Source organism: Aedes aegypti, chromosome 3 (assembly GCF_002204515.2).
Source record: "Aedes aegypti strain LVP_AGWG chromosome 3, AaegL5.0 Primary Assembly, whole genome shotgun sequence".
Classification (NCBI taxonomy): domain Eukaryota; kingdom Metazoa; phylum Arthropoda; class Insecta; order Diptera; family Culicidae; genus Aedes; species Aedes aegypti.
Genome location: NC_035109.1, coordinates 215,750,308 through 215,773,740, shown reverse-complemented (window position 1 = coordinate 215,773,740; position 23,433 = coordinate 215,750,308). Strand labels below are relative to the sequence as shown.

The 23,433-nt window shown below is 38.6% G+C and overlaps 1 protein-coding gene across 6 annotated transcripts in view; it reads left to right on the top strand.

The window, feature by feature from the left end:
- Positions 1–23,433, top strand: part of LOC5570044 — a 76,471-nt gene that overhangs the window by 32,457 nt on the left and 20,581 nt on the right. For 2 of the 6 annotated variants that reach the window (XM_021849504.1, XM_001658884.2), the window contains exons 1-3: positions 12,353–12,460; positions 22,986–23,181; positions 23,375–23,432. In XM_021849504.1, the coding sequence (XP_021705196.1) occupies positions 23,009–23,181; positions 23,375–23,432 (231 nt within the window). In that variant the 5' untranslated portion in view covers positions 12,353–12,460; positions 22,986–23,008. Of the gene's footprint in view, positions 1–3,546; positions 3,752–11,926; positions 12,104–12,352; positions 12,461–12,487; positions 12,546–22,985; positions 23,182–23,374; position 23,433 lie in introns of those variants that run through there. The other 4 variants (XM_021849501.1, XM_021849500.1, XM_021849503.1 and 1 more) reach the window with 4 other exon arrangements.

Sequence of the window (23,433 nt, the reverse complement as noted above, 5' to 3'; positions counted from 1 at the left end):
ATTAAGGCACAAACTTTAATAATTCTGTGACTTATTTTATTTCTGAGTGTAAGTGCTTTTAAAAACCTGGATATTTAAAACCTATAAATGGGTAAATCAACTACCTATTTATGGGTAATCTGATCTTAGCGTATATGTACTCGAGCGCAGAAACCACTATGAAGTAGTGATCCTTTATAGAGAGAAAGGCGGAAGTAAAATGGAATGATTTGGCAATAGACCAGCAGTGCTGATTTTGCTCGGCGTCGAGAATAATATTGTAACACGGACATGTCTTCCTCATTGCTATAAAGTGTATTTTGTTTCGTTATATTTCTTTGAGATAAATATCCAAACTAATAAACTGCTAAATAAATCAACAACTAAAAATCGCATTGACAAAAATTTGAAAAAGAAAAATATTTAATTTTTTTGCTTCATGCAAAATTACTTTCACCGAAATAATTTTAAGCGCATTACATTACTCTTCAAGAAAAGTTCAAAACAAACATAACGCATGTTCGTTTGGCTCACACTTTGACAGCTCTCGCTGTTCGATTGGCTCACACTTTGACAGAAATGTCAGCTTCCGCGAATCTCTCTTGTAAAGGATTTATACTATGAACTAATCTACGATGACGTCACGCTGCAATTTCCAGTGGGAAGAAAACCTTTGCTGCGGGTCGTGTTTACCGAAAATGAACGATTTCGCTACACATTCATCCACTTCATGTTCATTCGGTGAACATTCTTTCACTGGATGTTTGTCCGGATGTCATTTTATGTAAACACGGCCCGCATTTAAATCGGAAAAAAAAAAAATCGACAATAAAAGAAGACCGTGGATAAGTCCATTGATTTTGCGAGATGGATCAACTAGGTCCGAGCTCTATAAAGACAGCAAAGAAAAAAAAAGTCCATTGATTTTGGTTTAGTAATATCATTTGATGTACACTGTAAACTCGTCATTACCCTTTAATGTGAAAAAATACCCATTATTTTCTGATATATGAAGACGTCAAAATAAAGGGTACATTATTTTTTCGAATAATGGGTGTTTAGCGCCCTTTTATATATTCCGGCCATTTACTCTTTAATGGGTGAAAATTTCCTTGCAATTTAAAAATAGATTAAACTGCTCCCTCAGACCCTGCACAAGATATAATAGTTTATGTACACAAACCCGTAACAATTTAATAAAAACCAGAATAGCCAGTAATTTCAAGGTATGTGCATTCAAATTATTTTCCTATCGTGTTCTTACTATGAAAACAATCAAATTTCATAGGATGTTTGCCCGAGACTTCTGATACCAAGTCTCGTATGCTTGTCCCGCTGCACATAACCTCCGGTAGCAGCAGTACTAGGCCAGCAAGTCAGCCTTTAATAAATAATGCTCCCGCATCGGACTAAATTATGTGTTATTAGGCCGGAACAAATCTTAAAATCTTCTTTTGTCACCTTCCACCAAAATGTGTCAAGGGGGGGATAAAAAATAATAAAATGGAAATTCAGAAAAAGTCATCATTTTTCAATTCATATATCCGTCAAATCAAAATGTTTGAATAATAAACACGACATTTTTTTTATTCTTAACATCGATCGCATAACATTTTTCATAAAACGGCTTTCAAATTGTACTCTAGCCAAAGACAAATTAAAGACCCCCATGTCCCTTGCAGTTGCCCAAAATTTTATGGCTCATAAGGTAATCTAGAATGCCGTTCAAAGTGTACTGCGATCTGTCAAACTTGGGTACCTTTTGCACTACCGAGGGACCAAATGCAGTACTAGAAGTGGTACCCAATCTGAGCCCGAGTGGGACGGACCTGCTCTAGCTATTAACAATTTTAAGAAGACTGCGAAAATGTTGCACTTATATGCAACTTGATATCATATTTAGATTATTTCAATTTGGTCCAACATGTATGTGGTATTCGCGGTCTTTTCGTTATGGACATTTCCTTGACTTCCCTGGGTGTTAAAGGTCATCGTACCTGCCACATGATATACGAATGCGAAAATGCAGGCCCATGACAACCATATATCGATGCACAGTGTTCTTCGTAGCCAGGATGTCCCGGGCGATAAGTGAATATCGCCCATTGTCAGTTATAAGAACTGTGAAAATAAAGACCATTGTTTTGTTTAATTGTTTGCTATGGTTTGATTATCAATTTTGATATTGTTAAATCAGCTAATAATGTGCCAAAAAGTTGAAGCACATTCAACGTTTCGATGGTTTTGGAAAGAGAACAAACATTAAAGCCAAGTACGGACCTGAAACGTAAATCGCTCAAGTAAAATTTCTCCTTTTTACCCAAGTAATTTTGACAGCCGATACAGTATGAGCAAAGTGTCACTTTTACTTGCGGAATAATTGAGCGGCACATTTTTCCGTACGGAAAAGTGACAGCTCCATTTGATTTGTACAGCAGGCGTTACCGACGTTATGAAATCAACTCTACTTCTCAGCAGCGTACAGCTCAAGTAATTTCGGTAGCGGAATCATTCCTTGACCGTTTCTTGTCCTATCTTTTTGCACAGTACTTATGATCAGCGTACCGGCCATAAAAGGCATCCTGCAAGCCTCCAAGCAAGCAATCAGTGATTTGATTGCGACACTTGCTCGATTATGAATCATAAACATTAAACAAAACTTCGCATTCTGATTGCACTCTCGATTCAAATTACCCGAAAATGAGTAAACACACGGAGATGTTGACTACGCTAAAAGTCGTCGCGTGCCATGGGCCTGCGAAAATGGCAACTTTGGCACTGAAAGCTCTCAGTTAATAACTGTGGAAGTGCTCCATAAGAACACTAAGCTGAGAAGCAGGCTCTGTTCCAGTGGGGACGTAATGCCAAGAAGAAGAAGAATCCATGTAAATCATTTAAAAAAATCTGTTTTCATAGGCCACACTGTTACAGTAAAACAAACAAACTGAGGACTTGTAATCCAATAACACATGTTATCTCATGTAATACAGTAAAGACGAAAAACAAAACTAGCAAAAAACACGGAAAATAATGAAAATCAACACTGAAAATAAGATAATTTATTTATTTTCCCCTTCTGACTTTTTGAAAATTTTGAAGGGGGGGGGGGGGAGACAAAAGTAAAATTTCAAATTTGTTCCGGCCTATATTATTCAATAAAATGTTTTATGGTCATATTTTTTATTGATTATTTAATTTAGAAATGATACATTAAAATCGATTTGCATTTTATATATTTCAAAATGAGTAAATTTTACTCTGTTTCTTAGAAAAAATGTTTTTGGATAATGGGTAAAATTCACTCGTTAATCTGACGTACAAGCCGTTTACTCTTTAATGAGTAAAGGCCCTTTACTCTTTTTATGAGTTAAACTAGTTTCTTTCAAAGAGGGTACTTTTTTACCCTTTAAAGGGTACTTTGATCTTACAGTGTAGTTTGATGTTATCGTGTATTGTGACGCAGCCATTTTTCTATTTGACGATTTGCGCGCTCCTAGCGTCGAACACCAGCATCACGTGTTGATCGACGACGTGATTGTTTTGAAAAAAAAAACCCGAAGAACACATCGATTTTCGAACCAAACAGTTCGCTGAAAGAACGCATTGTGAAAGAAGTGTTTTTCTTTTCGCGGACGCAGTGATAATTTCGTGAAAGAATTTGGAAGTTGATTCTGATTTTATTGGTTGATTACTGTGAATTCCGAATCGCTTTTTGACGCGGAACTAAATGAAGTGTTCTGCAGCATTAAAACGGTAGTCAACTTACTACGGGGTAAGTGCATTACATAGATTACATAGCCCTGTTCAATGGACTGACAGATTGTGATATTTTCGTAGCCAGCATCAAAACTGCGCAACACAGAGCTTAGTGACGTTTGAACAGTAGAAGCATTAACCTAAGAATGCTAATGTCGCTACTGTTCGTGTTACCAACATCTAGTTTGCCACGCGTTCTACTACTAATACAGTCATCTCTCCCTTACTCGATATTGAAGGGACCATCGAGTTAGGGAGGTATCGAGTTACAGAACACAAATGCAGTGCAACTACGTTCCAAGGGACCATCGAGTTAGCCATGCAAACCAACTTTTACTATGGTTCTCTAACTCGATATCGAGATACGGAATATCGAGTAAGAGAGAGTTAAATGTATTTCTATTGTTTGAACACACGTAGACTAGCATACGCTCGTCATACAGTTTGTTTTTGTTTTCCCCAAAGAAACTTGCACACTAGGGTGCGGCTTATTTTTCAAAAGTTCTCAAAACTAAAAATTCGTGTGCTTAACTGAATTCAAATCACATTAAAAGAGAAACCCCAAAATCTGAGCCGAAAATATTAACATTTAGAAGTGGCGCAAGCGTCTTGAAGGTGAATTCTTAGGTTGTAAAAATAACCTTCTGTGAAGTAGTCATAACTTTGTCATTTTTCAACCGATTTAAAAACTTTCAGCATCAATACCAAAGACAAATTAAAGACCTCCATGTCCCTTGCAGTTGCCCAAAATTTTATGGCTCATAAGGTAATCTAGAATGCCGTGAAAAATGTACTGCGATCTGTCAAACTTGGGTACCTTTTGCACTACCGAGGGAGCAAATGCTGTACTAGAAGTGGTACCCAATCTGAGCCCGAGTGTGACGGACCTGTCGATACCTTCAAAATTAAATTTGTAAAAACTCTGTAGAACATCAAATTTGTCTAAAATCAAAACTTATTTTAGTTAAAAGTAATTTATTCCAAACTTTTCCTCATTTTACCAAAAATTTAAACTTTCTTGACCATAACTGTATGACTATTCAACCGATTCCAAATCTTTTTACATGCTTTTGAGCTAATTCAATTGTTTTCAAACCTTTCATACATCACATATCACTAAAAAAATGTCCAAGTTATTCAGCAAAAACTGCACCAAAACATTAATTTTAACGAAAAATGCCAGTTTTTTCAATTTTTTGTCAGTTAAATATTATCTTTAAAGCTGAAACTGGTTTTTCTCATTTGTTAAACCTTTGGGAAGGACTTTGCAACAATTTTTAAATAATTTTGAAACAAAAATATGATTGCATATGTTAAAATATGTATGTACTATTCATCTCGTAATTAAGGCAAGATGCTTTATAAATTTAAGTTTTATAGAAAAAATGCTATTTCCGCCAAAAAAAACTTAAATAACCCAAACAATCTTGATTTTTTCATTAAAAAATCATGTTTTTGGGTAGTTTTTGTTGAATTTCTAAGTCAAAATTATTTTTTAGAAAAATGTGTTGTATAACCATTTTTAAAACAGCTAACTTTGCTTCAAAACCATGTAATAAGATTCAGAATCGATTGAGTATTAATGAAGTTATGGTCAAACAAAAATGATTTTTTTAGTAAAATGAGGAAAAATTTGGATAACAGTATTTTTAACTAAGACAAGTTTTGATTTTAGACAAATTTGATGTTCTACAAAGTTTTCATAAATTTAATTTAAAAGAAAATGATGCTAAAAGTTTCAAATGCGGTTGAAAAATAACGAAGTTGTGTTTACTTCACTAAAGGTCATTTTTTATAACTTGAAAATTGACCTTCAAAACGCTTGCGCCACCTCTAAATGTTAATATTGTTGGCTCAGATTTTGAGATTTATCTTTTAATGTGATATGAATTTAGTAGAGCACACGAATTTTTGGTTTTGAGATCTTTTGAAAAATAAGCCGCACCCTATTATAGGGTTGCACTGCGACATGCCGAACTTCTGGAAGATTTTGTCCAGACTATTTTCTTGAGATAACGTCATCTTTCCGCTTGACCGATCTTACCGTATCTTCATGCCGAGGAAATGGTTTAGCTCCCCACATTCAGTCATGGCGAACATCGCGCTTCAGCTTCACGGCATCTTCCCCCCTCTCGTCGGTACGGGTGTATAGGCAATAATCGTGCTTGGAACGAACAAAGCCTAATTTCGCGCTTGATTGAATTTCTTGTTCCAACATCTAGGGGATTGCTTCAGTCCGTATAACGATTTCATCAGACGGCATACCGTGCCTTGTCGCGCTGGCTGTATATTTCTTCTTGAAGTTCCCCGTGAAGAAACGCCGTCTTTACATCCCTTTGGTGAAAATTAAACCCTTTTAGAACACCAACAGACAGCACGATCCGAATTGTCGCTAGCTTCGCAACAGGTGCATAGGTGTCGTTGTAGTCCAGGCCAGGTTTCTGTAGAAAACTCTTGACGACCAGTCTCGCTTTACGGCGCACGGGGTTGCCGTTCTCATCCTCCTTGTTACGGAACATTCACTTCGCCTGAAGGGGTTTCACACCGGCTGGGCATGGAACCAGTTTCCATACCTTGTTGGCTGCCATGGATTTAAGCTCCTCGTCCACTGCATCCAGCCACAGCTGTCGGTCATCTCGCGCTTTGATTTCATCAAACGATTCCGGGGGATCTGAGGATGGTGAAAGATTCCCAGCAGACGTTGCTCTGAACCCAGTCAAAAAGTCAACGAACTTACCTGAGAGCTTGCGCTCCCGTTCACTGCGCCTAGTGTTAGGCTCTAAACAGTCGCCTCTTGTTTGTGAAGGGAGCGCCCCAGGATTTTCAAGCTATTCTTCATGAAGTTCCTCCAGGTCAACCGAATCTTCATCATCGCTTGGAAAAGAAACTACCGCTTCGGCTTGCTGATCATCTTTCTCGGCTGGGTACATTGTCGGAATCATCAACGGAACCTTCAAATATTCACTGTCTTCAACTGCATACGGCATTGATTTCTCGTCAAATTTGATGTCACGAGCTATGAAGATTTTTCTTGACGGTAGCCATTAGGAGCATATCCGACCATCACCGCCTCTCGACTCTTGTTGTCCAGCTTCTTTCTAAGTTGGCCTGGCACCCATGCGAAAGCCTTGCATCCAAAAATTCGCAATTTCGAGAGATCCGGTTTAACACCGGTCCAATACTCCGCAGGTGTACGGTTGTCAGAGAGAGAGGCAGTAGGGCAACGGTTCAAGATATACATACCAGCAAGCACAGCCTCGCACCACATGTACTTCGCCATATTAGAATCAATCAGCATCGTCCTTACCTTCTTAACTAGCGTACGGTTGAATCTCTCAGCAACACCGTTTTGTTGCGGGGAATATGCAACGGTAGGCTGGATTTGTATCCCCTTCCGCTTGTAGAACGCCTTTTGTTCCTTCGAACCATACTCTCGTCCTTGGTCAACGGTAAGCTTGCTGATTTGTTTTTCAAACTGGGCAGTCACCATCGCTTCAAACTCTTGAAAAAGACCAAATACTTCAGACTTCTTCTTCATTGTGTACACGCAAGCGAAATGGCTCCAATCGTCAATGAATGAGACAAAGTACTTCGACCCGTCCCAAGCCGGAGGATCGATCGGTTCACACACATCCGAGTGTATCCGCTCCAGCAGACGACTAGCTCTTTCTCGATGTCCGTCGAAGGGTTCCCTGCATTGCTTTCCAAGCACACAGGTGTCACAGAATCCAACAGCATTCACTTTAGGACCGAACCCTTCTGCCATGTTGAACCGGGCCAGCGCGTTCATCGTAGATTGGCTGGCGTGACACAAACGACGATGCCAAAGGTTCCCAGTATCCGAAGCACACACATTTGTTGTGGCTCCCGTCACGTTCAAATCTAAATCAAGTTCGTACAAATTACCTCTTAGATGTGCTACTCCAATCATTGCGTCCTTTTTCTTCATCACAACTTGATGCTTTCCACCACGGGTTGTGAACATCACGTCGATGCCACCCTGGGACATCTTCTTCACGGACAACAGGTTACCTTTCAGCTCAGGTACGAAGATCACATACTTCAGTTCAAACCACACGCCTTCTTTGGAAAATCCGAGGACTTCTCCTTCATATTTGCAAACAATCGAGACGCCGACGTTGGCCACATCGATCACGAACGGTTCCTTGAGCTTCCTCACCGACTGCATGCACTCCAAGCTGTTCACTAGATGGTCGCTACATTCAGAATCAACCACGAAAGTCGACTTCTTGTGGTCCATCTCCGCTAGTGTCTTGTTCACCATGAACGAAACAGCCTTACTTCCAACGGCCGCATTCACCTTACCTTCGGGCTTCTTGACACGACAATCTCGTCGCATATGTCCAGGCTTTCCGCACCCATGGTAATTACCAGCAAACGGCTTCTCGGGCTTCTTATTTTTTCCACCGACAAACGCTGCACTTCTATCTTTGCAAGAATCTTCCATCCGATCAAACCGCTTAGATTCCTCCGCTAACAGTCGTTGTTTCACGGCTTCCAACGTCATGTCCTTCTCGTTTATATTCTCCAAAGCCGTAACCAGAGAGTCTTAGCTGTCGGGAAGGGTCAAAAAAAGCTGTGATACCAAAGACACATTAAAGACCTTCATGTCCCTTGCAGTTGCCAAACATTTTATGGCTCTGGTAATCTAGAATGCCGTGAAAAGTGTACTGCGATCTGTCTAACTTGGGTACCTTTTGCACAACCGAGGGACCAAATGCAGTACTAGAAGTGGTACCCAATATGAGCCCGAGTGGGACGGACCTGGTGATACCGTATCGTTCTTCTCCAGTTTAGCGCCAGCTGACTTGAGCTGCCGTGCGATATCGTCGAACTGCTGCAAATGATGCCTCATCGATGTGCCCTCCTTCATCCGATGCTTCCGTAGCAGGGTCTGGCTGGCCACCGACTTCTTGGCGTAGTTGTCCTCGAGAGCCTTCCACATATCAAGCGCCGTCTCCTTTTCCCGTACGTTTCCAAGGCACTCATCCGAAAGAAATCGAACGATTAATGACTTCGCTTTTCGATCGGTCTGCAGGAACTTCGCTCTTCCAGGGTCCTCTTCAGCAGGAACGTCCTTCTTCAGCACCTCCGAAACTTCCACTGTTTCCAAGTAGAGTTGAACTCGGAAACGCCAGTTCTCGAAGTTCGATCCAAGAGCATCCAACAGGGGAATTCCGGAGCCTTCCATCGTTGACAAGCCCATAACCTGATGGAATCTGAGGCGGACAGGGCTGGGAGAAATGACCAGGACACGGGTTCTAACAATAACGAACAAGGTTTGTTCACAGGAAACGATCTGTACACTTCGGTGTCTTGATGTGGAATAGGGTTGAGAAAATTGCGCGGGCGCTCACGTAAATAAACCAACGGCTACTACGTTTACACATTTGCTACTTTTCGATTTTTTATACTGTGGAACTTCCAGTCTTTACTGCTTGACAACTTGAATAATAATAACATTGTTCTTCCAAGTCATGGCTTGCTGTAAATGATAAATCACCACATCTCTTTTTCTTCCAAGGGACTTGAGGGGACGATAATATAAAAAGAACTCCATTTATGTTTAATTTGAACTCGGAATCTTTCGAGGGATGGGTCCAAGATGGGTCTAAAGACTAACTAGCTGTTTCCATGAGCCCAATGAGTTTATTCTTTACCACACACGTCGTTCAAGATCTGCATCCTACTAATGGATACATGTGTTGCTACAACCTGTGTGTAATTTACCACATTTACCCGAGTTATACTTGCATTGGACATAAGTAGTTGTACCCTACTGCTTTCAAATACATTATTCTATGTATGTTTTATTTAATAGTGTATAATTATATATTTAGATTAAACAAATTTAGTTTCTGCTTTGGGATCCCTTAAAAGGAACAAAGTTCTACTGGGCATCTCTAGATATATTTAGTATTTTTTGTAGTATTCATCACTTTCGTTCACACACCAATGCAATAATGTAAAAGTAAGTGTAATTATTGTAAATTTAGATGAGTCCACTACCAGGGGGCTCGATGCAGAGCTTTTTGATGTGGGGGTTAGTGGTGGGCTAAAAAAAAAAAAAAAAAAAAAAAAAAACATTATTGCTTTTTTCGCTGAACCTGGATGACCAACAACTTGTTCAGCGCTTCCTACTATATTCCTTTCTAAAGTGAGCATTTTCAAACGTCCGCCGGACCCGACAGATCGAATCTGCCGCTTCGGCACTCGTTTTGAAACGAGTTTTATTGCATCCGCCGGACCCAACGGATCGTATCCGTCGCTACGGCTGCTCCCTCTAAAGGTGAGCATTACATGCTTACTCGCCGCACCCGACAGCTCGAAACTGTCGCGGCTGCTCCCTTCTAAGGCGAGCATTTTTTTTTTTTTTTTTGAACAGCCTGATCCGGTGGATCGCATCCACCGCTAAGGCAACTTGCCAGAAGTTTTACTTATTTGACTTACACGTTTGATATCCTTTTTGTCATCCGTTCATCCTGACATCGAATATTGAAATTCTTCTCTAATTCTTCAATGGAACTCTTCAAAATTCCATAATATTCTTCAAATATTTTTTTCTTACCGAATAAACTAAGTTTCGTAACTCACAGAAGAACGTGGGTTCTATCGTCGCCAATGTGGAACTTCCAGTCTTTACTGCTTGACAACTTGAATAATAACAATATTGTTCTTCCAAGTCATGGCTTGCTGTAAATGATAAATCACCACATATACAAAATGTTCAAATTTAGAGGGATAGATCTCAGTTGGGGCCTTCCTTAACCGAGTGGTTAGAGTCCGCGGGGCCCAGATAGCCGTAGCGGTAAACGCGCAGCTATTCAGCATGACCAAGCTGAGGGTCGTGGGTTCGAATCCCACCGGTCGAGGATCTTTTCGGGTTAGAAATTTTCTCGACTTTCCAGGGCATAGAGTATCTTCGTACCTGCCACACGATATACACATGCAAAAATGGTCATTGGCGTAGTAAGTTCTCAGTTAATAACTGTGGAAGTGCGCATAAGAACACTAAGCTGAGAAGCAGGCTCTGTCCCAGTGGGGACGTAACACCAGAAAGAAGAAGAAGAGTCCGCGGCTGCAAAGCAAAGCCATGCTGAAGGTGTTTGGGTTCTATTCCCGGTCGGTCCAGGATATTTTCGCAATGGAAAATTCACTGACTTCCATATGGTATCATCGTACTTGCCACACGATATACGAATGCAAAAATGGCAACTTTGGCAAAGAAAGCTCTCAATTAATAACTGTGGAAGTGCTTATTAGAAGTTGAAGCAGACTCTGCCCCAGTTGGGACGTAATGCCAAGAAAAAGAAGAAAATCTCAGTTATTTTTGGACCGATTTGAATGAAATTCTTAACAGCAGACATAAGTTATTTTTCAATATATTTAAGTATTTTTTCCAATCACTAGTTCAAAAGTAATTAACGATTTGATTATAGTGAATTTTTTGATGATATTCTTGGGTCGTTGTACATTTCGTATATCCTGATGAACGTCAAATAGTCTGATCCCTTCCGGAAAGCGAGCCTGTTTGCGGCAGCAGTGTTAATACTCGTAAAACCTGGATAAATCAATAAGTGTTAAGGTTAACAAACTTTTCATTAAAATGCATTAAATTCTAAAAAAAAAACATCGAGATATAAAATGTTAATACCTGAATTCAAGTTTAATTAATGTTTCGCTACCTAAATTATATGTTGTGAAACCCCTGAAAATTCGCCCTTTCTTTTCGATGCAATTGGACATCGATAATTTTCATAAATGCGGAAAAAGTGCGCGATTGTGTTTAACGGTGTTAGTGCCTTATGCACACTTAATTACGAATCACCTTGCAATGGAAATCTTCATTAAGACACAAAATAGCAAGAGCGTAGAGCACCGCAAAAGAAGAACTTTTTTCGAGATCGTGTTTTAAAGATATCTAAATTTATTATTGAATAAATTAAAAAAAAAATGATGATTTAATTGAATGTTGCTTGACTTTTACTTACCGCACCATTGAGAAAGTCACGCTTGGCTTGTACCCTATTTCACAATCAATTAAGTACGCAGCCACTTGTCTCACTGGCTCTCAACACGCCCCCTCGCGTCGAACACCAGTGTACGCTTTGATCGACGGCGTCTGCCGCCGTTTTCCACTCTCCGGGTGTTGATCGATTTTCAACCAGTCTGTCAAACAGTTAGCTGAGAGAGCGCATCCTGTACAGTGGCGAAGAAAGTTTACTCCGGTAGTGAAGTGAAAATTTATATTTATATTTTGTTAGCTTTGCAAACCGAAAACAGTATTATTGTTTGATGCAGAACCGTGAAAAGTTCTGCAGCGTCGAAGCGGAAGTCAGTTATGGTGGTAAGTAATTACAATGGCATAGAATGCTCCGGTGAATGTGAATGCAAAGCATTGGAATCCAAGTGAACCAATGTTTTTTACCTGTCACGGACAGGAAGCGCGAAAGTGTAGCGACACACAAGCAAAGTGAACATCGATTGTGCTGATGACGGGAAGAGAGAAAAACTGGAAGTGAGAGATTTCATAGAAATGTCGATGAAGAGCAGGCAGTGAAAATCGACCAAGCTGCTTTCAATGGTGAAAAATGGTCTTCGTCACCATTTTGTAAGCGACTGCAGCGAAGTACAGTTCAACAATTTGTTTGCGCACGGGAAGAAGAGAACAATTTGCTAGACTTTTATTGTTCATAGCTTGCGGGTAATCAATACAATTAATTAATAAATCAATAGTGTGTTGTGCAGTTTATTTCTCGAGTTCACATCGGCGGAAAGTTTTTATTCTGGTAGACAACTACGCAGTATATTTATTTCGTTCTTCAGTTTGCACCTTTTCTCATGTAATTTTTGAACTCCAGTGAAATAAATTTATGCTTTCTACAATTATTTATACAGAAATAAATGGAAAAATATCAGAACGAATAAATTAGAAAAGATTTAGTGGGTGATTTTTGTTTATAATCGGTAGCATTTCCTATTAGGTTTATCAAATATTGACTGTGTAGGTAGCTAAAATAAAAGTGAATCAACACTCCATAATCGATTTATAAATTTTTATTTTCATTGTAAAGGCTGATTCGCTGCTGACAAGTAATTTCTCGGCCTATCTTGATGCACGGGAAATTTTTGCAAGGAAACGATCAAGAATGCTCTTTTTTCTGATCGCAGTACGCAGTTGAAAAGAAATGTCAGTTCAAATGGAAGTCGCTGTAGAAAATTTCTTCAAGGAATCGACTAGAAATTTCTTTAGCGATTCCTGTTCAGCAGCAAATCAAGGCCGGTTTGCTACTGACAAGAAAAGGAATCGCCTATCTCGATGCGTGGAAAATTTCTCCCAAGAAATGGTCAAGAAAATCACTTTTTTCCGATCGCAGTACGCAGTTGAGAAGAAATGTCACTTCAAAGGGGGCTCTCTGTAGGAAATTTCTTGACCCTTTTAGTCAAGGAATTTCTTTACTTTTCTTGAGCGAAACAGCATACTTAGCTTCAGGCTTAAAGCGAAGTATGCAACAGAAAAGTAATCGCCTATCTCGATGCGTGGGAAATGTCTTGCAAGAAATGCTCAAGAAAAGCATTCTTCTTTGATCGCAGTACGCAGTTGAAAAGAAATGTCAATTCAAATGTACGAAATTTCTTGACCATTTCTTGAGCGGAACAGCATACTTAGCTTAACATTGGTTTCGTAAGGAATATGTACCGGGACCTTCCTCAGACTAGTGTAAAAGTTTCGCGGCTACAGAAGTCTGTTTGATTCCCGATCGGTTCAGGATCTTTTCGTAATGGAAATTTCCTAGACTTACATGAGCTTGGAGTAGTATCATCGTGTCTGCCACACGATATACGAATGCGAAAATGACAACTTAGACAAAGATCTCAGTTAATGACTGTGGTAGCGCTTGTAGAACAATAAGCCTATATTCAGGCTCTACACCTTTGGGGACGTAATGCTTAAAGAAGATTGTTCTCTTGCTGCAAAGTGTTCATTAAAGTAGCAAGCCGAATTTTCTCAGCTATTCAGCCGCTCAAGAATTTTCATATCAAAATTCTTTAAAATTTTACTGAACTGTAAAAGCTAATACATCCCATGTGTGATTTTGCTTGTATTGGATGTATCGTCTGTACATACTTCCGAAGATCCAAATAACAGACATTTGCCAATAAATAGTGTGGATTTCACTGAGTGAAGAATTGGCAAAGCTAATTGTCATGAATTGAATCACCTGAAAACAATGCCTGTAATATCAAATAGACAAATGTGTGTATTATAGTAAGGCATCGTCCACAAATTATGTAGCGTTTTTAGAAGGCTGAAGCGTTACGGCTCTAAAAAAAAGCGTAACGAAGAGGGGTGAGGGATTCAAGAATTTTCAAAGTTAACGTTCCGTTATGAGAGAATTAGGCTCATTGTACGAGTGGCGTGAGGTGAGAATTGTCGGTCTCGTATAGCGAGGTCAAAAATTGTCACCTCGTTATACGAGACTGACAATTTTCACCTCACGCCACTCGTAGAATAAACCCAAATGTTGCAAGTCATAACTTCAATATGGCAATATCCCACTAAAAATCAACTTTAATGGATCATTGAAGGTAACTTTTTCGGCACTCACCGTTTCAAAACAGCGTCGCCACCGTATATGGAATTTAACATTGTGACGGCATTGCTGTTCTGTCAAACACACAAGTCTACGGTGGCGCTGTCTCTGCTTTTCATAGCAGCAGTTTTGGTTATTTTAATGATCCATTGTACAACAACAGTAATGTTAGCTTTATGTACACCGTTTTTATTTTTAATTGTGAGCTTCGTGGCCTTGCTGTTAGTGTTACCAAGCATTTAGCCACAAAGAGCCAAGGAGTGTGAGTTCGAGTCCCACTTTAGTTCGGAAACTTTTCGCCTGGATCGTATTTCGACTGTGCCACTGAGCGTTGCCTGCTAGTCCGTTGTCTAGTGTGATGCTTCCTTCAAAGGGCAAGTCGTCCTTTGGAAGCATGACCGTGTCGGTGTATTTTATTTTATTATATTGTTCGAGTTGTGTTCGTTTCGATCTGGTGTCTACTGAACATTCACATTTTTGTTACCGACTGAGTATTTCTGAAACTTGATGTAGATTTAAAGAAAGGTATAATTCTCAAGCCTAGATTGAGAATGCGCGGAAGCGTAGTCAAAAATAGTAAACCTGATTATTCATGAGGCGCCATTCACAAACTACGTAACACTCTGGGGGAAGGAAAGTGTAAGCTTAAGCGTCACATTTTTTTTCGTGCAAAAAGCGTTAGGGGAAGGGAGTTGAAATTGGCAATTTTTGCTTTATGTTATAAATAAACGCTGCCCAACCTTCAACATTGTTTTGCTTCATAGTCGGCTCCTGTCTAGTTCTCAACTTAGCTGTTTCCGGTTCAGCTAATAAGTTTGCTTACATTTTGGAATTTTATTGCCGGACGGTGTTTAGGGAGTACCATGTTGTCCTTTGTTCCTGACGTTACGTCCCAAACTAGGCAGAGCCTGCATTTAAGCTTGGTGTTCCATAAGGACTTCTTCAGTTGTTAATTAAGAGCTGTAAATTTATCATTTTTGCATATATGTGTGGCAAGCTCAAATATACACTAAGGGAAGGTGAGAAAATTTCCAACTTGAAAATTCTCGATTGGAGAGACTCTAACAAGTTGCTCTAAACATGCTCTAATACAGTAAGTGCAGTAAGGATTCGCTCGCATTGATTGAAGCGATAGATGATGAAATTCTTACTCAGAAGTCAAGATGAGGATTTAAACCTACGTTTCTATGATCATATCGTATTAGATTGAATCCTTATTGATAAGCAGATGAGTCGAGGTTATCCCCACAGACACCTGATTTTCATTTCAAATTTCGATACCTGGCCATATTTCGACGGCTTCATGATGAATCCCAAAACTGCGATCACAGACAAACAGACGTCACATTCTCATCGATGTCAAACGACTACGTTACTAACGGTCGATTCAAATATATAGTAATTGGCCAATCTACCACCCGCAGCGCTCGCATCGTTTTAGTTTGTGTTTGACATTTACATACTACCGTCATCTGTTAGCCCATCGGCCAAACACAGTGATTTTTGCATTGGGCGTACATGTTCTCGCGACTATGATTTTGGTGTTTGTTTGCCTGCGTTGCGATTATCTGTCCGTGCCTCTCAAAGTAGGCACAGCTGCCACTGAACCAAGAACGTACTAGAGCACTAGACACTCAACGTATTCAGGAGACCGAAAACGTTCCTTTTCATACGGTTGTCAGATCTTAGTAACGGCTCCGGATGCTGTTGTCGTACTCTCTAGAAAGAGGGTCATTAGTTTACAACAAACTAAGAATGTTGGAATAATCAAGGCAGAAAATATTTTAAAATATTTACATTGTCTGTTAACAGTTTCACAGCAATGACACTATACTCATTAGATCTATTTCACTTAGCGTCGTAAGGAAATGATGATTAAATCAATTACATGAAAAGTATGTTGTCGATATTCAGTTCATCGCATTAAATTTCAAGTTATGTGTTCCATGCCTTTCTATACTATTTTTGGATTTATAGTTAAGGCTAAGTAGCCCGTCATTCGTTTTGGCAACAATGATGACTTTTCAGCTTGCATTTCAAAGTGATAAAACACAGTCTTGATAGTTTATATTGACATGAAAAAGTATCACTGTACGCGCTAACATGCATAAAGTATGCTGTGTCAGTGCAAAACCAACTGATTTTCTTTGATTTGAAATCGTGAGATGAAATATCAACAATCATCAACGAAGCGTACAAATTTCAATGACGGCCTACTTCGCCTTAAACATAAGTTACACAACACAATCCGAAATAAATGTAAGAAAATGGAAGTATTGAGAACGAATATAATGTTTGGTGGTGAATGGTGTAACACTTGGAACTTTTTCTAAAATGGCGTTTGTGATCAGATTCCATGTTAAGGTTTCAGTTTTGTCTCATTCGATAAAAATGGTCAAACGATTGACATGCACTGCTTCATCTTTACGTACTCACTGGACCTCACTTCAACATAGTACTGAAAGTTTAGTGCATTGATCTGCCGATTGAGTGAAAAGAACTTGTTAGTGTAGGTGTTTTTCCATGGTTTCAAATGGAAACAACTTCAACCCCATTAATTCAAAATTGGGTTAACGCACGAATCCCCCCAACTGAGTGAAATGGAATCACTTTTAAGTGTTTCATGTTCTCCATATACTTTCTTGCATACACTTTGTTCATGTTATATTATTTTCTTAGCTCCGAAATTAGAATATTGGATGAAAGCTTTTTTTTGTGTTTGATTTTAGTAGAAATATTGGAAGTTTTATTCCAACTTGAAACAGTTCAAGAAGTTTCTTCATTTCCATAGGTTTGTTTTTTTTGCTTCCAGGACTGGTGTGATCAAGATGTTTTCCAGATTTTGGAAATGAAGGGTTTCTATTTCTTTATTCACACGAGGGAACGACGAGAATCTGGAAAAACTGGAGTAGCGATCACGGGCTGTTAAACTCAAGAATACAGAAGGGGAAGACTACGAGACCTTGGCCACAGTCAAAGTCAATTGCAAGATTGGGCTCAGAATTGGTATCACTTCTAGTACCACAATCGATTCGTCAATCAAATTTAACAGATCGTAGTATACTTCAACATACTAAATTTTGTTCTATTATTTCACGCGTCATGAAATTTTTGTACAACTTAAAGAGCAGCTCAATCTCTGGTTTTTCGGGTATGTGATTTTTCTCTACGCCCGTCGTAATAATGAGTGAATAACCACTAAGGTCATTTGTGACCTCTGAAATAACCCAGGATGACCACCGAAGAAACCATATTGAGGGGTATTTTTGTTTTTGTACCTGATCAGGCTTTCGACGACTAAATCGTCCTGCTTTTCTGCGCTTGTGACTCATCTTACACAATCATGAGTAGATGACCAGTCTGGTCCTTTACGACCACCGGAGATACCCGAATTATTTTAGTATTTATACCAAAACTAGGCATTCGACGCTCAATCTTCTTGATTTTTTGAGCATGTGAGCCATCTCAGAAGCCCGGATCCAGAGACACTTCCCGCCAATTGAAGCCTTGTGCCCTGAACATATGAACAAACCAGGAATAAATAGAAGTAGATTAGTGGTATAAAAATACAGCCACTCACTCATCATTGTGTAAGACGGATCACTTGCTCAAAACTCCAGAAAAATTGAGCTGTCGATTGCCTAGATTTGGTACATTCCTAGGTTATTTCGGTGGTCAAGAAGAACCAAAGTAGTAATTCATCTATGATTGAACAAGAAGAGGCACAGATATACAAAATCATGTAGATCGAATCGTCGCATGACTAGTTTTGGTGCTGAAACTTAGTGGTACCATTATATGAGTTTCGCGGTGGCTATACCGATGCTCCAAAAAGACCAGAATAACCATCCATTCATCCTTTTGGCTAAATATTTCCAAACATTTAAAATTATATAGATTTGGACGCCATTCGTTTGGTTTTTGGGCATAAATCCCAAAAACTCTATCGAATTGTTCAGATTGGCCACTTTCCGTGACTCCAGAAACCGTTTCCGGGTGGACTATACCGGACTAAAATTTTCAGGAGATGTGCTCCGGTAACTTGTACATTATTGCAAAGATTTTCCATGTCAAAATATCACACAAATTCACAATGGTCGGAAAGATTTGAAGTTTGGCCAAAACTATTTTTATCGTCTTAATCGATGAAATATGTAATCTGAATATGTTATTTGGCGTTTTTATTGTTTCATTAGCGGTTATTCACAAATTACGTAACTTTTAAAAAAAGTTTCTTTTTTAAATTAAAATTGTTATCAAACTGGGCTTTTTTATTTGTATTTGATCGAGTTTGATCAGAATGTGTATGAATAGTGGTTAAATATATTTTTAATAATCTTTGTATGACAAATATTGTCAAAATATATGTAAAATATTGATTTATTCAATTAGCTGCAACTTGCAAATCAGCAAATTTCTGCAAAAATTTTAAAGGTTTTTTGTAAGACCTAAGGATGCTTTTCGACGTGCAATATTCGAAATGGCGGCGACATGACGCGACAAGAGTTGTTTTTCATGTTCAACATCATCATAATTACTAAAGTGTAATATTGAATGGTGCATCCTCGTGCTCTACAAAAGAGCTTTCAGATAGTGCGTAACTTTGGGAGAATATTGCATTCCTAAATTATAAATTTTGTACTTCATGTTATTGTTACATTTTTCAATTTTTTGACTTCAGTCGATTTGCCGTCATAAAAATTTAAATTTTAGTTAAATTTCAACTAAGGATCATAATAATATAACACATGAGGTACACTCCCGTGCATAAGTTTGGGTTCACCCCCTAAAAAACATACAAAAGTGTTCAGTCCATATCTCTGCGATTACACGTCCAACTGAAACTCTCTAAGTCACATTCGAAAGGCAAAGAGTTATTCTTACTTCGTATGTATTTTTCCAAAAACATTTTTTGAATTTTGTATACTAAATTTTTATTTAAAGTTGTGACATTTTTCAAAAAACACGCTGAAAAAACATTTGTTATTTCCTCAGCATTGGATCAACCAAAATTTTGAAACAAGGTGTCATTAGAATCGTAATCTTATATTCTCTGAAGAGCGCTCATGAAATTTTTGCGGAAAAATCTGAAAACTATTCAACATCAATGAAACAGTCATTCAAGTCATCGTGCAAAAGTTTGGGTTCACCTCTCAGTATGGTGTATCGTGCAAAAGTTTGGGTACACCTGAACTTACTTGGAACACGAAAAATCTGTGAAATATCAAACCAATCATGCCCGCGCCATTATTGGCGTTTTAAAAAGCTATGAATTATTAAAATCGGTTGAAAAATGGCTGAGATATTGACAAAAATTATTTGCGTGCGGTTCAGGTGAACCCAAACTTTTGCACGATTTGCATCATATTGAGGAGTGAACCCAAACTTTTGCACGATGACTTTAATGACTGTTCCAATAATTTTGAATAGTGTTCAGATTTTTCCGCAAAAAATTCGTGAGTGCTCTTCAAAGAATATAAGATTACGATTCTAATGGCACTTTGTTTTAGGATTTAGATCAATCCAATGCTGAGGAAATTACAAATGTTTTTTCAGTGTGTTTTTTAAAAAACGTCACAACTTTATGTTAAAATTTAGTACACAAAATACAAAAAATGTTTTTGGAAAAATACATACGAAGTAAAAATAACTCTTTGCCTTTCGAATGTGGCTTAAAGAGTTTCAATTAGACGCGCAATCACAGAGATATGGACAGAACACTTTTGTATGTTTTTGTGGGGGGAACCCAAACTTTTGCACGGCAGTGTATATTTTAAAATTATAAAAATCATAAAAATCTCAAAAAAAAAAATTGGTAGTTTTGGCCGCCCCTTCATATGGAGCCCGACCATTGTTGAGGTTGTCAAAGTAAGGGTATCTAATGGGATTAGTTTTCAGATGTAGTAAATTTCCGGTGGCCACAGTGACCGACTCCGGATATCCTGGAGTTTTTAAACTGACATGTGTGCCTTTCATATAAGCCCAATGCAATAGAACTGAAATCGGTCAACACAATTGGGCTTATACTACGAGTGGCGTGAGATGACAATTTTCGGCCTTGTATAGCGAGGTCACAATTCTCGACTCAAGTGAAGTGACTCGTCGTGTAAATCAAATGGAGAGTCACTTTACAAGAGTCGAGTATAGGCTAATATTTTTGAAGCTAAACGATTACTTCGACATCTGGTGACTAGTAGAACCGTCAAAAAAGAGGTTGAGTTGAGAACGCACCTTGTGCAGCATAGGTAGGAGCACATAATTTACACTTTTTCTCGGAATACTTATTTTGTAGACGACCAGATAGCATTGAAAAACTTTTTTTCCTTCGAAAATGTACAGATCCGGTCAGTGCTCATGTACGATTAGTGGGATAAAATTGGAAAATTTGTGTTTGGCAACATAGGTTATAAACTTCCGAATTCTTTATTAGTGGTTAAATTTGTTGTGAAATCACGCGTATCGCAAGAATAAAGGGTTAAAATGATTATGCCAATGAAAAATAGTTCATTTATTAATTGATTATGACCTAATTTTTGGGTTGAAAAATTTAATTTTGGACGTAAACAAACACTTTCAGTGCCATTTCTCGCTTTCTTTTCCAGCGACCTCTATGAAGGTGGCGTATTATATTTGCCTATTGTCACCTCGTTATACAAAACCGACAATTCTAACCTCACACAATTTGTTGAATAAAATTTTTGCGGGCTGTTTGAATCTTTGGATTTCTGGTAATCCGCATGAAATTTAGATAAACGCGTTACGTAATATTTGAACGACCCCCTTTTGGATATGAAACTTATAATAGACCTTTTCACAAGACGTTTTAAATCAGTTGATAAGGAAGCTGTTTGACAGTTCTTCTATAGTGGTTTCTGCGCTCGTGTACATACACGCTACATGTCACCAACACTACTTTAAGAGTGCTGGTGGAAAATATAAACAAAGATCAGCTGTTTCCAGCAAAATCAAACGGCAGTATTTTCAACCAGCAAATTTGCGCATGTGTTCGTGACACCGCTCGGCGAGAGCTCACATTGAGCAGGACAGGCCCTTGTATGCACGTCACTATTTGCACTGTATAAGAACAGCGGCAGAATAAAAGAGAGAACTAGTGGAACGCGTCATGATCTGGGCCATTTGAGTAAAATCCAAAACATTGCCGGTGTTCTCGCTATAATAATCTTTAAAGCAAATTTGATTCAGTTTTATCCTACCAAACTACATAACCTTGATTATAATTCAACTTCCCATGAAATTTGCCAACACTACACTGAAACAAGCATTGAAGTAATGAGAACCATGAACAAGTTTTTAAATTTACTATTCCAATCACGATTGAGCAATCAAGAACGCTTTTTGTTTGCGTTTTGTTCCCTCTTAATCCAACCGCATCGATAGCCGAGCGGTAAGCGTTCGCGCTTGACAATCACAAGATCCTCGGTTCGATTCTGGCCTGCTGCAAGTTTTTAACCATGATATAGTAATTTTTACTGTCGAAATGGTGCCATGGTAAAATTGAATACACAAAATATTTGAAATAAATGCAAATTTAGTCTGCATAAATCAAGTGGCGTTGTGTATTTAATTTAACCCTCTAATATAGTAATTTCAACTGAAACGCTGTTCTCAGTGTATATCAAACAGAAAATAAATCAGTCATTGTTAAGAAGCTCACGCGTGCGGTCGTTTTTTATTTCGCTTACGCTGATCCCTATTCGGTTATAAGTCCACTCTCTTAAAGCTACACGCAAAAAAATTGTGCGGTAAGAACTACTATTTTAGGGGGTTAACTTAAGCGCTCGCACCGGCAATTTTCAGCAGACCAGAAACGCGCTTGATTTTACCATGTTTGTAGTCGAAATCAGATTGTTGTAAATTATTTCTGTCGAATGTACCAGTTATATGGTGGGATGTACCGTAAACATAGTAAATTGGTCTAAAATTCCATGGTAGTTTCAAGAATGGGCGTAGTCAGCTACAATAGTAATTATTACCACAGAATTTTTTCCCGTGTACAGCCGGTCCTCCAGCGATGTCCAGAACTGTAATGAAAAGGCCTTTAAGGTGAAACATCTCGGAATCCATAGATGGCCGTCATAATGGCCGACTTGTGCCCCTACTCACGTTTTCAAAGGCACAAAACTGGAGAAATAGTTGGTAAACGTTTCTGATCTTCTTATTTTAAGCTTTCTGCTAGTGCACAAAGCCAAAATAAAAAGTTCACTATTGTTGGATACTTCCTTCGCGTGATTTGTGCCTTTGAAGTTTCAGTGTAATCTTAGAAATTGATTCCAAACTGTTTCACCTTAAAGAAGCTCAAAAATTACCTACGTTCGGGGTAAGATTTTAAACAATTCTCATACTCGACGTCGTGGGTATAGTTTTATAAATTTAGGTAGATGCTTTTCGTGAAAAAATCGACCAAAATTCAAGCCGATTTGGATAGACATCTTGATAATCGAAAAGTGAACCATTCTACTTATGTCTTTCCATTGTGATACTTCGTGATTGATAGTAAATAACATATTTCAAAAAAGTAATCGTTGTCTAAAATTATTTATGCTTACAGAGTTTCTGCTTATCGTCACCGACTTTCGTTTGATTGTAATTAAGGTGTGTTTCCTTTGGTTTCAGACAACATCGTGCCATAAATAATCATGGCTGAGGAAGAAGACCGGTCAGTCCGCTACGAAGAAGTATGGAACCGGGTCAAAAAGTACATCCCGTTCCTGCAAGAGCTGATCAGCTACTACAAAAACGATACGCATCAGAACCGAGAGCAGCAGCTGCAGAAGATCATTACCATCTACGATCTGCTCACCAACCAGAGGTACGTTTAAAAAAATGTTGTTGAACAATATTGTAACGTGCATTTGTTGTTAAGTCAATTCGAGGCATTCCCCCTAATCGGAATTTAAATTGAAAAATGATTCAAAAAAATCTTGTTTACACCTAAAACAATTATAAAAAAATGTATGTTCAGTGCAATGCCTGTAATAACGTTTGTCTTTCTTTTGTTCTAGGCTAAATTGCCAGTCCCTGTTGAAATGCGAGAACGTGCTGATCAAGCTGTATAAAACGG